At 45.3% G+C, this 13,786-nt stretch overlaps 1 protein-coding gene across 1 annotated transcript in view; it reads right to left on the reverse strand.

Moving 5' to 3' along the window:
• NSMCE1 (non-SMC element 1 homolog (S. cerevisiae)) overlaps positions 1-10,670 on the reverse strand; it is a 45,856-nt gene extending 35,186 nt beyond the window's left edge. Inside the window, exon 1 of the mRNA XM_006859807.1 lies at positions 10,531-10,670. Within this exon, the coding sequence (XP_006859869.1) occupies positions 10,531-10,666 (136 nt within the window). The 5' untranslated portion in view covers positions 10,667-10,670. The remainder of the gene's footprint in view (positions 1-10,530) is intronic.
• Positions 10,671-13,786: the final 3,116 nt, after the last annotated feature.

Raw genomic sequence — 13,786 nt, forward strand, 5'->3', positions numbered from 1 at the left:
GCAGCTGAGGACTCTAGATTCATGGGAAGAGAGGGACTGAGAGCTGGCAGCCAGGAGGCAGACTTGCAGAATGTGCCCTTTGGTGGTGTAAATTATTATATATGCCTGAGTATTTAAAAAAAAAAAGAGCTAAAGTGAATAGAGAGAAATACTGTTGTCTGATGGTATATAGAGGGGATTATAATCATTGTAATGAAACAAGGTGTATGATTTGTTGAATGTAAAACTTATGATCTGCCCTGTAAACTTTCATTCAATCCGCAATAAAAAATTTAAAAAATAAAAAGATTGGTTCATGAGCTGCAACAAATGCACCACAAGGAAGAAAACCACACGCCACTGCCATCTAGTTGATTACCACTTAAAGTGATCCTGAGTAAGTTTCCATAGCTATTCATCCTTGAGAGAGCAGTAAGTCTCCTCTTTCTTCCTCAGAGTGATTGGTGGGTTTCACTGGCTGATCTTGCCTATCCTACCACCAGGGGTCCTTGTACCATGTGAAGACAAGGTGTCAGGAGAACTCAGGAGATCAGGTAAACTTAATCTGAAGGGCATTCTACAACTGAATTGTCCACCATAGTAGCCACTAGCACATGGAGCTACTAAGCACCGAAAATAAGGCTAGTCTGAATTAAAAGATGCTATAGAGGCTGGACTGCTAACTGCAAGGTCGACAGTTCAAGCCCACCAGCCACTCCAACTGAGAAAGATGAGCCTGTCGGCTCCAGTAAAGATTTATAGCCTCAGAAACTCTACACACGGTCACTGAGTAGGAACCCACTTGCTGGCAGTGGTTTGGTTTTGGTATGTAAGACACAGATGAGATTTGGTGACTGCTGCTACATCAGCCCCCAGTCACAGTGGCCTTACATGGAGCAGGATTAAGTGGTACCTCCCCTGCTCCATCCTCATGGGCACTGCTAAGGCTGTAGACAACTAATGGAACTGTTGTTGGTTGCATATCGAAGTGATGTTTTAGACATATCATATTAGAGTATTAAAATTACATTTCACCTGTTACTGTTTACTGGTTTGAATGTGGCTACCAGAAATTTTTCAATGTCGCATTTGGTCTGCATTGTATGTCTTTGCAATTTTTTCTTTTACTGTGGTTTGGATGAAGTCTTACAGAGCAAATTAGTTTTCCTTTCAACAATGTGTATTTTATTTCATAATATTAGTTACAATTGTTTCAATGTAACAGCACGCTTTCAGCTCTCACTGGTTTCCCCATGTCCCTTTGTCTTTCTTTCCAGCCCCTTCCTGCCTACAAAAAGTTCTAGTCTACAAAATCATCAGCTTGTCCTCATGCAAAATGCCAAGGTCAGAAAAGTCAAACAAAGACTGAAAAATGGCTCTAGCAGAAGGAACCTAAATAGACACAACAAACTCGGGCATGTGACTCTCTGATGAGACAACCAGAGAAACGGACACGGGTCTGTGGGTTAGTGCAGTGATGGCTTCCTGTGAATTTCACTGAGGCTATTTAGGAGAATGGTCTTCTTAGAAGGAAACACACCCTAAAGAAGTCAGGGGAATGGGACTTCAGGTTGATAACTGACTCGCAAACAATTGAGGCAAGAAAAAAAAGTTCTTTGAACTAAAATTGTAACTTTTCTGTAAATTTAGAATTAATTCAAAATGAGGAATAAAATTTCAAAGCACCTCTAGGATCTTCAGGTTATCATGTGTGTCCTGAGCCAAGCCCTGACTCAGAAGGCAAGTGTGGCAGGGACAAGGGCCCTGGCCTCCATCCCAGCTCTGACACCAGCGGGGCAGCACCACACACGTGCAGGAGCCTCTGCTTCCTTCTTTGTCAAGCGCTGGTGCTGCACCTGATGATTCCCTCAAGAAGTTCGCGCTCACACACTTGCTCAGACCAAAAACCCAGCTTGCCTTTTCAGTTCCCAAACATTTTCTTTCTTTCTAATGTTGTATTGTGAATTGGGTGACAGTTTACAGAGCAGATCATTAGTTTCACGTTGAACAATTCTTCTCCTCTGTCTCCTGTTTGCATTCCTCCTTCCCCTGTGAACTCTGTTCCTGGGTCCATGCTGCCCTTCTGATGTCAAGTGGCTGATGACGCTAAGGTATGAATGCCTCCATAGCTAGTACTCCCTTTACAGATCTGTCGAGGCTTTAGCTGGAAATTGAGCCCAAGGGAGAGTTCAATCCCAGGACTGAAGGGTAACTTGGGGCCAACCCGTCTCCATCTGACCAGTGAGCCTGGTCTTTTGTTCTGGTTTTGAGTTTTGTTCCACATTTGTCTCCCGTTCTATCCAGGACCTTTAATGTGATCCCTTTCAGAGCAGTTGGTAGGAGTAGTTGGACACCATCTAGTTCTTCTGGTCTCAGGGTCATAGAGACTGATGTTCATGTGGTCCATTAGGCTACTGGACTAATGTCAAAGACACATGTCTTTGATTTTCATCACTTCTTTCTTCCGGACACAGGGAGGCCAATAGTCAGACCTTAGGTGGTCACTGCCGTGTAACTCACCTAAGTAGGATACAGATCACTGTCTTTGTGGACTATGTTAGGCCAGTTGACCATGGTACCATGTCCCCTGAGACTATGAACTTTAGCCTCCAGGCCCAGTGACTCATTCCCTCAAGGTGTTTGGTTTTGTCTTAAGAAGGTTTCAAAAGTTGACTTCCTGTATATTCCAACACATTCATGAATATATTTGCAGCAAAGGTTAAATGCTCATGTACAGATAACCTGTATCACACCTACACATGGGGGCCTGTGTGCCTACTGATGCACCGACGCACAGATGACGGTTGCTGCAGGACTGTGTATGTAACAGGTTTACCTCTCCTCCTTTTCACTCTGGCACTCTTCTCAGTGTCTACCCCTGCCTCTGGCATTTTTTGCCCACCTCCCTTTTATTGTAGTTAAAAGTTAACACTTGTCTACTTTGTAGTCAGTGAGTAGCCCCAAAACACTGAATAAGACAAATAACTCCACGGGAATCATTGCCCTGCTGTGGCAACTTTAAATCGACGTGTCTTAGTTATCTAGTGCTATTGCAACAGAGAAGTCCTGGAGTGGCACTGAGGAACTGCAAGGTCGGCAGTTCAAACCCACCAGCCGCACCTCAGAAACCCTGCACAGGGTCGCTATGAGTTGGAATTGACTCAATGGCACTTAACAACAACATTGCAAGAGAAATACCACATGAAGGTGACTTTAACACACAAAAATTTATTTTCTTACAGTTAAACAAGCCTGCTGCCATTGTCAAAAGGGTTGTTGTTGTTAAGTGCAACTGAGTTAGTTCCGACTCACAGCAACTCTGTATAGGGTTTCTGAGACTTCTTTTCAATTGTGCAGAAGCAGAAAGCCTCCTCTTGTTCCGGGCACAAAGGACTAGGAAAAGAGAAATGGAAACAGGAAACGCAGGGAGGAGGTGGGACCAGTGATACTACAGCTAATGACAGGAAACAAAATGTGTAATGACTATTGATTGGAAAACTGATGATTTGATCTGTGAACCTTTACCCAATTCACAGTAAAAAGATAAAACCAAAAAAACTCATACCACTGAGTCAATTCCAACTCATAGCAACAGAGTAGAATTGTCCCAGAGGGTTTCCAATGCTACAAGCTTTATGGAAGCAAATTACCACATCTTTCTCCAGCAGGGCAGTTGGTGGATTCAATGCCAACCTTTTGGTCAGCAGCCAAACACTGAAACGATGCACCACTAGGTTTCCTGTTTTCTCAGTTGTTAAATGCCATCGAGTCGGTTCCAAGTCATGGCTATCCTGTATAGGGTTTCCGAGGAGTGGCTGGTGAGCTTGAACCACCAACCTTTGTGGTTCAAACTGATCTTATGGTCCAGTCTTATCCTACAGCCCCACACCGGACCCTCAGGAGGGTACGAGTCTGAATTCAGGGTGCCAGCTCTAGGGAGACGTTGTTTCTCTGTCAGCGCTGGAGGAAGGTAGGTCCTTGTCTCTTTCCAGCTTCTGCCCCACTTGGTGATCTAGTGTAGCGTGGCAATTCTCATCTCCCCCCCACCCCCACCCCCTTGGGCTGCTTGCTTACTTGGCTGCTTGTTCAGTCTGCTCGTTTACATTTTGACTTAAGATACACTCTACTAACACTAAGTAAAACACGCCCAAGTGGGAATATTACAAGCACATTGTTGTTGCTAAGTGCCATTAAGTCGTTTCCAATTCATAGCGACCCTGTACAGCTGGTGGGTTTGGACTGCCGACCTTGTGGTTCACAGTCCAGTGCTGATCTTACAGCATCACAGGTTAGGGTTTACAACACATATTTCGGGGGTCACAATGTTCAATCCACAACATATGATAAACATATGATAAACATGTGGTAAATAAAAGAGGCTCCAGCCCAGGGTCAGGTCCAGGTTTGCAGACCTGACTCCATGACACTTAACAACAAAACAACAACGAAGACGTTAACCAGAACCTGATTGGAACGTAATTCAACAGCATTGTAGGAGGTTGTGGAACAATATACACTTGTCTGTGGATATTCATCAGCTACATGCTCAAACTTCTGATATAAGTAATTCTCAAGTTGAGAACTGAGTGGCTACTAATTTGCTACCTCGGCCAGAGATTAAGTTCCCCTGTGAACTTGGTTGAACCTCAGCATAGTGATCCTGCTTGGTCGTCTTAGAGCAGGTGGAGGTCTGGCAATATCTTGTGTGTGGGTTCCCCAGCTGGTCTCCTTCCTCCCTGCCTTCTTCGGATGGTGTCTGTTTATGGTGGACGTGTGGCCAGAGATGGGCAAGGATCACGTGGAACCTCGGCAACCTAAGACAGAGCCATTGCCATGCTGCAATGAGTTTCCATGACGGGTAAGACTGAGGAATTCACACTGACCGCCTAAGACAGGCAGCGTCCCTTAAACAAATAATAAATAAGGGGGAATCTGATGCAGACCGTGCAGACCCGGTCAGGAGTTCAAGTCCCCGTGGGCCCAAGCGTTGCTGACCGTCCAAACCATAGGCTCTGAGGATCAGACTTTAGCCACCTAGCAGACATAGCAAAATGTCCCTTTTCTGATTATTCAGTTATGCTGGTTAGTAATTCCATACATGAGCCCTGGATACCCACAGATAAATGTAAAAACCTTCCCTAAAAGCCGAGACTGTAAATTCCAAAAAGGCAAAGTTTTCCCCCCCAAAAAAAGCTAAAGAGGATATAGAGAAACTCTGTTAACTGATGGTATGTGGAGGGGATTATAATCAATGTAATGAAACAAGGTATATGAATGTTTGAATGTGAAACCAATGATGTGCCCTGAAAACTTTCACTCAATCCACAATAAAAACCTTAAAAAAAAAAATTTAAAAAAAAAACAAAACAACAACGAAGAGAGCCCTGGACTGCTAACTGCAAGATCAACAGTTCAAATCCACCAGCCACTCTGAGGGAGAAACATAAGGCTTTCTGTTCTCTTTATGGGTTTACAGAAGTCCTATACAGGTTTGCCATGAGTCAGAATTGGTTCAATGGCAGTGGGTTGGGTTTGGTTAAGGAGCCCTGGTGGCACTGTGGGTTAGGCATTGGACTGTTAACCACAAGGTCAGTAGTTCAAACCTACCACTCAAGGAGCGAAAGATGAGGCTGCCTGCTCCCAAAAAGGTTTAGTCTCAGGAACCCTGCGTTTCCTGTTTCCATTTCTCTTTTCCTAGTCTTTTGTGCCCGGAACAAGAGGAGGCTTTCTGCTTCTGCACAATTGAAAAGAAGTCTGAGAAACCCTATACAGGGTTGCTATGAGTTGGAACCAACTCAGTCGCACTTAACTGTATATCAGGGCCACTCTGAGTAAGATCAACGAAAGGGCACTAAAAGGAACCCTGGTTGCACAGTGGCTAAGCACTACGCCGCTAGCCAAAAGTCAACCCCCTAGTGGCTCTGGACAGGCACGCTGTGACAGTCTGCTCTTATAGGAAACCTCAGTCCTGCACGGTCACTATAGTCGGAGAAGGACGTGGAGGTTAGGGTTAGGCTTGGCCTTCAGTGCCAGTAAGGAGAGCTCCAACAAAAGCCCCGAAGAGGAAGTGCCTGGATAAACTGAAGATACACTCCGGGAGACTGTAACCAGAGTAACCAGAATAACTCGTTCCATAATTCTCTTAGAAGTTCAATAGTTTTCCAGTTGATTAAAGGGGACTTTCCTGGACATCTCTTCAAAGGATAAAATATAATGATGGGACTTCTAACCATTTGGATTTTAGATGACTTCTTTCCATCATTCCTTGTTTTAAAACGTCTCTAATAACAATATAAAATAAATCCGTTTTGGAAGAAGTGCAGCCAGAGTGCTTCCTGGAGGCCAAGATGGCCAAACATCATCTCTCATACTTCGGACATATTGTCAGGAGGGACCAGTCCCTGGAGAAGGATATCATGTTTTGTAAAGTGGAGGGTCAGAGAAAAAGAGGAAGACCCCCAATGAGATGGATTGGCCAAGTGCAGCATCCATGGACTCAAGCATGGCAACAGTAGTGAGGCTGGCCCAGGATCGGGCAGTGTTTTGTTCTGCTGTGCATAAGGTCACTATGGGTCGGTACCGACTCGATGGCACCTAACAACAACAACAAAAACAATAACAATGATGCTTAGGAACAAGTTTGTTTGCTTGTTTACAATGAAAGGTAAGAGAAAACAAATTTACCACATATAACCTAAAACAGGAGTCCTGGAGTGGCACTGGGGGTTAACACACAGGACTGCAAAGTCAGTTTGAACCACAGGTCAGCAGTTCTACCTGTTGCTCCTCGGAAACACTATACAGGGTCACTGTGCGTCAGAATCAACTTGACGGCACTTAACAACAACAACCCTAAAACAGGAGGCCTAGAATGGTGCTCTGGGCTAATGCACTGGACTACAAAGTCAGTTTGAACCACAAGGTCAATAATGGTTCCAGCTCATCAGCTGCTCCTTAGAAACCCTATACAGTTGGCATGGGTTGGGACTGACTCGATGGCACTTAACCACAACAATCCTAACACAAGAGCACTGGTATGGCACTGTAGGATCAGCACTGGATTGCTAACCATAAGGTGGGCAGTTCATACCCACCAGCTGCTGATAGAAAGAGGGTCGCTATGAGTCACACAACAAAAACAACAACACCCTAAAACAAACAGACAATCCACTGCTACCAAGTCAACTCTGACTCACAGTGATCCTGTCGAACACAGTGAACAGCCCATAGGGGTTCCAAGCCGTGACTACCCGACAGGGCTTTCCAGACGGGAACTCTTCATAGATGCGGACTGCCACATCTTTCTCACGTGGCGCTTTCCGTTAGCAGCCGAGCGCTTTAACCACCGTACCACCAGGTCTCCATATTCCCTAGCCATACTCAAATCTTGAGACACAGGAATGGTACGAAAAATGTAAAAAATAAATCAGTTCCTAGACACACGCTAGGACTTTCCTAAATTAGATCATAATAACCCTAAAGGTCAAATAAAGGCAAAAACACTTTCATTCTTAGTCTAAGGCATCATCTGGCTCTTTGCAGTGAGCTGTGAAACTTCCCCATCAACATTAAAATTCATGCTCCAGATTTCTATGAGAAACTAAAAGCGAAGGACTATGCAAGGGAGAAAGAATGAACTATCATATAGATCGAAGATTAAGGCAAGCCTTCTTATTCCTATCTCAAGGAGATACTGAAGGGTAGGTCAAAAGTTCTGTTCTGTGTTTTAAAAAGCAAGAGAAACGAATTTGTCTCCTGTCGGGTCAGCACTGGACTGTGAACCACAAGGTGGGCAGCTCAAACCCACCAGCTGCTCCTCGGAAACCCCATACAGGGTCACTATGAGTCAGAACCAAGTCAACGGCACTTCACAACAAGAATCCAGCCCCCACCAGGCAGTGACAGCAGATCTACTCTCCCCTGAGGGAGAGTACAGCATTACTGTGTCACTTTCTTCACTGAAACTCCTCAAGAGGGTACACTGTCCATTCCTAGGGTGCAGAGGCCTCTCCATGATCTATCAAGCTACACACCAAGAGAACGGACACTCACCCACATATTGTGTATCCTGGTCCAGGGTTTAGAAGGTATGCTACGGAATTAAACATAGTTAGCAGGTTTGCACTAAGCAAATCTGCTGCAAAAGACCGCTTTTAAAGTGCTCAAGATACCAGTTTGAGAACTTTAGGACTAAGATGCACCTGACCAAGCCAGAGTATTTTCAATCTCTTCATCTGCAAGTGAAAGTTAGGCAATGAATAAGACAGAATTTCTATATTTGAATTATGGTGTTGGAGAAGAATAATGGAAGTATCGTGGACTGCCAGAGGAACAAACAAATCTGTCTTGGAAAAGAACAGTCAGAACACTCCTTAGAAGCAAGATGGTGAGACCTCATCTCTTGGTTTTTTGGGCATATTCTCTGGAAAAGGACATCATGCTTGGTCAAGTGGAGGGACAGCAAAAAAGAGGAAGACCCCCCCAATGAGATGGACGGGCACAGTGGCAGCAGCAATGGGCTCAAACATCACAGCAGTTGTGAGGTTGGTGCAGGACTGGGCAGTGTTTCATTCTGTTGTACATAGAGTCACTATGAGACAGAGCCGATGCAACTGCACCTAACAAGAACCAGGTTCCTAACTATAGGACCCCTCCACGCCTTTAATTTGCTTATATGTATCATGAAGCTCCCCAAATTCATCATGGAAACTTTTTCAATGTACCAGTCCTCTGAGGAACACTCTTAGGGACCGACTACTCTCCAGTCACCTCATAATCTGCCTCTTCTCCAGCATGCTGCCCTCTTCCATTCTTGTCCTTTGACACATCTTGAAAGGACGAGTCTTTCTGTGCATTTTCTTCTCTGTTTTCTCCACAGACCCCTAAGCCCTCTGGGGCCTGGTTTCTCCTTCTCTTTTGATGCAGAAATTGTGAGTCTCTACATATGCCACTGTTTCTCATGTTCTTCACCTGTCTACTTTGTACTCCCCTCCCAAAATGCCTCCTCCCCCTCTTTTAGTATTTCCAGTCTTCTTTTAAACATTAAAAAGAAAGAGAAAAGAAAAAATACAGAGTAAAAAAAACAAGTGATCAGAAGTGACAACATTAGAATATATATTAGTGGCCTTTTACCTCAAGTGTTTTCCTTTTTAATACCAGGACAAGCCATGATACAGCTGAAGTGCTTTGATTTCTAGGAGCAGCCAGTTCCCTCTTCTCTCCCTAAAGGCAGGCACCTGCACGAGAGTGCTGCTGAGCCTTCCAGTCCACTTTTACACACTTACATGCACATGCATGCATTCATGAGCAAAGGAGAAAATCATGTTGCACATGACAAAAACCGAACAAAATCACATCATGTAATAAGTACACCTTAGTCACTTTCTTTTTTACTCAGCGCTGCTTTAGCGATCCATCTATATTGACTCTTGACCATCTCCACTGCCCCTATTGCTCTGTGGACAGCCCAGCCATTGACAGATCAGAATGTACCAGCTGCTTCACAGGCTCCTCATAGTCACTCCTCCAAATGCCCTCACTGGCACGGGGTAGGGATGGCAGTCTTTCCAGGTTTGACCTCACCCCGGGCTGGACCCTCAACCCTGTGCTAAGCTGTCCTCTTACTCTCACTAGCCAGCTGAGCACTATTCTTGTGTCACGTGCCCTAACCCTCAGAATCACCCTGTGTGTCAAATACGATGACTGGTCCCATTTTACATATGAGAAACTGACGCTGGAGCAGGTACTGGAACCTTGGTGTACGCCACAACTATGCAGCCTCAGAGTCCAAGTCCTTATGCTCTAGGCTAAATGACAGGATGCTTTTCAAAAAAAAACAAAAAAAGTAGGACATGGGATTCAGAAAATGAAGGGTGTGAGGTTAAGGTCATGTGTCAACTTGGCCGGGCAATGTCTCTCAGAGGTTTAGCAGTTATGATGTAGTTATCCTGTCGACGTGGTCAGATCTGATACCATGGAACCATCCCCACATGAGCACTGCTAGGAGTACCCACCAGCTGAAAGGGCTTTCTGAATCAAGTCTGGATGGACACTCTGGCAAAGCTCTCTAGTTTGGGGCTGGCTCTGGATCCTGCAACCAGCTCTCATCATCTGACCTCCGCCTCCAAGGACTTGAGGCAGCCATCTGCCACACTGCCCGATGATCCTGGGATTTGTCAGCCTCCACAGCCCGTGAGCCAGCAAGCCGCAATCTGACCTGATGATCTGGGGTTCGGCAGCCCCTGAAGTTAGGGAGTTAGGTGAGGCCTCCAATCTGATGTCTGATCCACCAACTTGGGGTTTGCCAGCCTCCAGAGTCATGTGAGCCATTTCCTTGAGCTAAATCTATCTATGAAGGAGGTTTCAAAAAGCTGATGGAAAATGGAATTAAAAGACTTTTCCCATAAACTTGTCAACCTCCCTCCTGTATAGACACATAAGTTTCACTGGTTTCTCTTCTCTGGAGCACCCAGCCTAGACAGAGGTCCACATCAGGACACCGAGCCATGAGATGAGGTCACAGCAGTGGTCACTCTGGGAGGTGATACTCACAATCATGAACCTTGTAGCAGTGTTTCTGCAGACGCTTCACGTCCTGCTCCTCTAACACGCCGTGAGTCATCAGCAACTGGAGGAATCGCCGGTGGACATCAGTCATGACGCTCATTCTTCTTGGACCGCACTGCATCTGTGAAGGACTGAGGAAGAAGAAAATGAAATGGAGTCGTGTCCAGGCACAGCAGAAGCAAGACCCCAGGTTTGGTAATAATGTGTTGGTGTGAGGTATCATCGTGTGGGTTCCCGATGTGTGTAGCGACCCTACGTACAACAGAAGGAAACGCTGCGCAGTCCTACAACATCCTCACCCTCATTGCCGTGTTTGAGACTAATGTTGCAGCCACTGTCTATCCATCTCATACGAACTTATATCAATTTTCTGTGATTTTCAAAATTAAGGTCCTCATGCTAAGTAGTATAAAAGTGAAAAGAACACAAATCAGAGGTGAGGCCGATTGGTCCCGGGCAGTGGTGAGTGTGGAGTCTGGAGTCAGAACGCTGGGGTTCACAGCCTGCTTCCACTGTTTATTAGGTGTGTGAAGCTGAGCGGCAGCCTCAGTGTCATGTGTGACAGAAGTATTCGCTACAGGGTCGCCATAAGGATTAGCTGAGTTATTCCACGTGCATAAAAGCCTGATACAGAGGAAGCACTAATGAAGTACTACTAATTTGTATTCTTAGGCAATTCTGGAGCTGAAACTTAGCTCAGCCACTTACCAGATCTAGGGCCTGAGATAATTTAGCTGACGCCCAAGTTCTCATTACTGGCAAACACTTCATAGATGTTCATTTCCTTCCCCAAACCTCTAATGAAACAGCTGTCATGGCAAGATTGCAAAGTATTTGAAAAGCTCCTGCTCTCTCATAAAACGGTATCTTTCCACAAACCACAAAGCTCAGGCTGATGAAAGTATTACACAGGTGCTGATCCCAAGCTCTGATCTAAATGTCTGTTCAATGCAACTGAGAGGAACAGCAGTGCAGGGGCTGAGAGGGAGGATCTAGAAATGAACAGGCAACACCGAGGCCAGACCTACCAAGTCTTAAGGATCACTTAACCTGCTTGTTAAAGATGCAGATTCTCAGTTCCCTCTCCCCAAGGTTCTGACTGCAGACGGGCCTGGAATCCTGAGATCCTGACATTTACTTCACGTGGCACATGACCTGACAGGAAACTTACTGTTACCTTTCCCAAACACAGCACAGAAACATTGTCAGCTAGCATACACAAACCTGCGCCTCAGTTCTTCTGTCAATAAAATGGGGATAATAACTACAGTAAAGGAGTATGGTGAAGCTTCAAAGAAATACGACTATCAAAGGCTTGCTGAGTCCCAGGCACAGGCAATACACAAACCTTCTTTTTAATCTGCTTTTTAACACCATCAATCCCACCATAGAGCTGGGAAGATGACTGATAAACACCCTGAAGAAACCTCACCAGCATCTATCTCAACGTCAACAATTCCTAAATTGGACTCGTCCTCTCACGGCTTTCCTTCCCCCACGTCCTCCTCATTAGTACTATGGTTTCAATGGTACCATTCACACGGGTGTACCAACTCCGGTCCTCCTCTTACCCAACCTCAAATTCAGCAGGTCATCAAGTCCTAGCCTAGGTCGTTTCCGATCACTAGGCTGGGGTACCTTCATTCCTCTGCCCGCTCACTGAAACGAGCATCCCTAATTTCCCAGCCGTTGTGGTGGACCCAGAGACAGAGTGTGTCAGACTAAGGAGTTTGCCTTTTTATTCCAGGAACTTTGGAGACTTAAGGCTCTCAGAGGGTGGCACAGCCAGACAGTGCTTCACAGTGGCATCTCCTCAGGAATGTGAAGACAAACCAGAGAAGCACAGAAACTGGAGGCAGAGTCCAGAAGTCAGTCAGTCCAGTAACGGAGGCTCAGTGGTGGGGACAGCTGGGGAGAATCATGCCCACCACATCCTGAGCACCCCGAGTGCCAGGCTCCTTACTGACTTTGTGACCCCTTATTTTAAACAATCCTCACAAACAACAATGAAAAGGAGACATTATTCTATCTGCTTTAATGTGTTTGAACTGAATGGAGATGAGGTTTAGAAGGTAATAGAAAAACATAGAGAAGGCTCGAGTAGGCAAAGACGGCAATTTTTAAACTGTCTCTCCTGGGATTTTAGGTCCTAGGGTGGAGCATTGCTTACTATATTCTGCAGAATTTGCCTTCACCCCAATGATTGATGCAAGTTGAGGTTCAAGCCTAACCTCTGACTCTGAACTGCAATGCTTAGAAATCAAGTTTGACTGGGCATGTCCACACAGAGTGAAACCAAGAGTTTTGAACTCCCAAAGAGTGACAGTCTTCTTTGTTGTTAAGTGTTGTTGAGCTGGTTCTGACTCACAAAGACACCGGGTATCAGGTTTCCAGGGAGCCCAGTGCACCACTCCAGGACTCCCCAGCTACCATAGAGGTGGTAGTGGCTGTGTGCCCTCGGACAGGTTCCAACTCAGAGTAACCCTGTAAAGGGTTTGAGGCTGTAAATCTTTCTAGAAGCAGTCTCTGTCTTTCTCCACGGAGCACCTGGTAGATCTGAACTGCTGACCTTGTGGTTAGCAACCCAACTTGTAACCCACTATGGTACCAGGGCTCCCCTAATCTACCACAGTGACTCCTCATCTTTTGGGGTTCACAACCCCTCTTCAGAAAAAGACTGGAAATGAAAACAAACAGGCAATCTCAAGGACACTTGAAAAGTGAAGTCATTCAAGGATGTCTATCTAGATGCCAAATTAAGAATTTCTGCTCAAGAAAGACTCTTAAATTTTTTTCTTAAATGCCTATTTCAAGTGAGTCAAGAAAATGCAGATATTTCCAATGCTATGCAATGCATTTGGAGTCCTGGTATGGCGCTATAGGATAAGTACTGGACCAAAAGGTCGGTTTGAACTACAAGGCCGGCAGTTCAAACTCAGCAGCTTCTCCTCAGAAACCTGCTACTAGGCCGCTATGAATTGGAACCAACTCGACGGCACTTCACTCTTCAATGCTTTATACAGAAAAGTCTAGAAGAATAACAGTATCCTCTGTCTTCACTAGGAGTAAAACCTATCTCTGCCAGCAAGTTGGTTACAACTCACAAAGACCCGTAGCACAGAATAGAACTGCTCCCCTAAGACTTCTGAAACTGGAAATCTTTACCAAAGCAAACAAGCGCATCTTTCTCCACAGAGCACTTGTGGGTTCAAACAATAGACCGCGCACTTAGCAGCCCAAC

This window comes from Chrysochloris asiatica, unplaced genomic scaffold, assembly GCF_000296735.1.
Source record: "Chrysochloris asiatica unplaced genomic scaffold, ChrAsi1.0 scaffold00034, whole genome shotgun sequence".
Lineage (NCBI taxonomy): Eukaryota > Metazoa > Chordata > Mammalia > Afrosoricida > Chrysochloridae > Chrysochloris > Chrysochloris asiatica.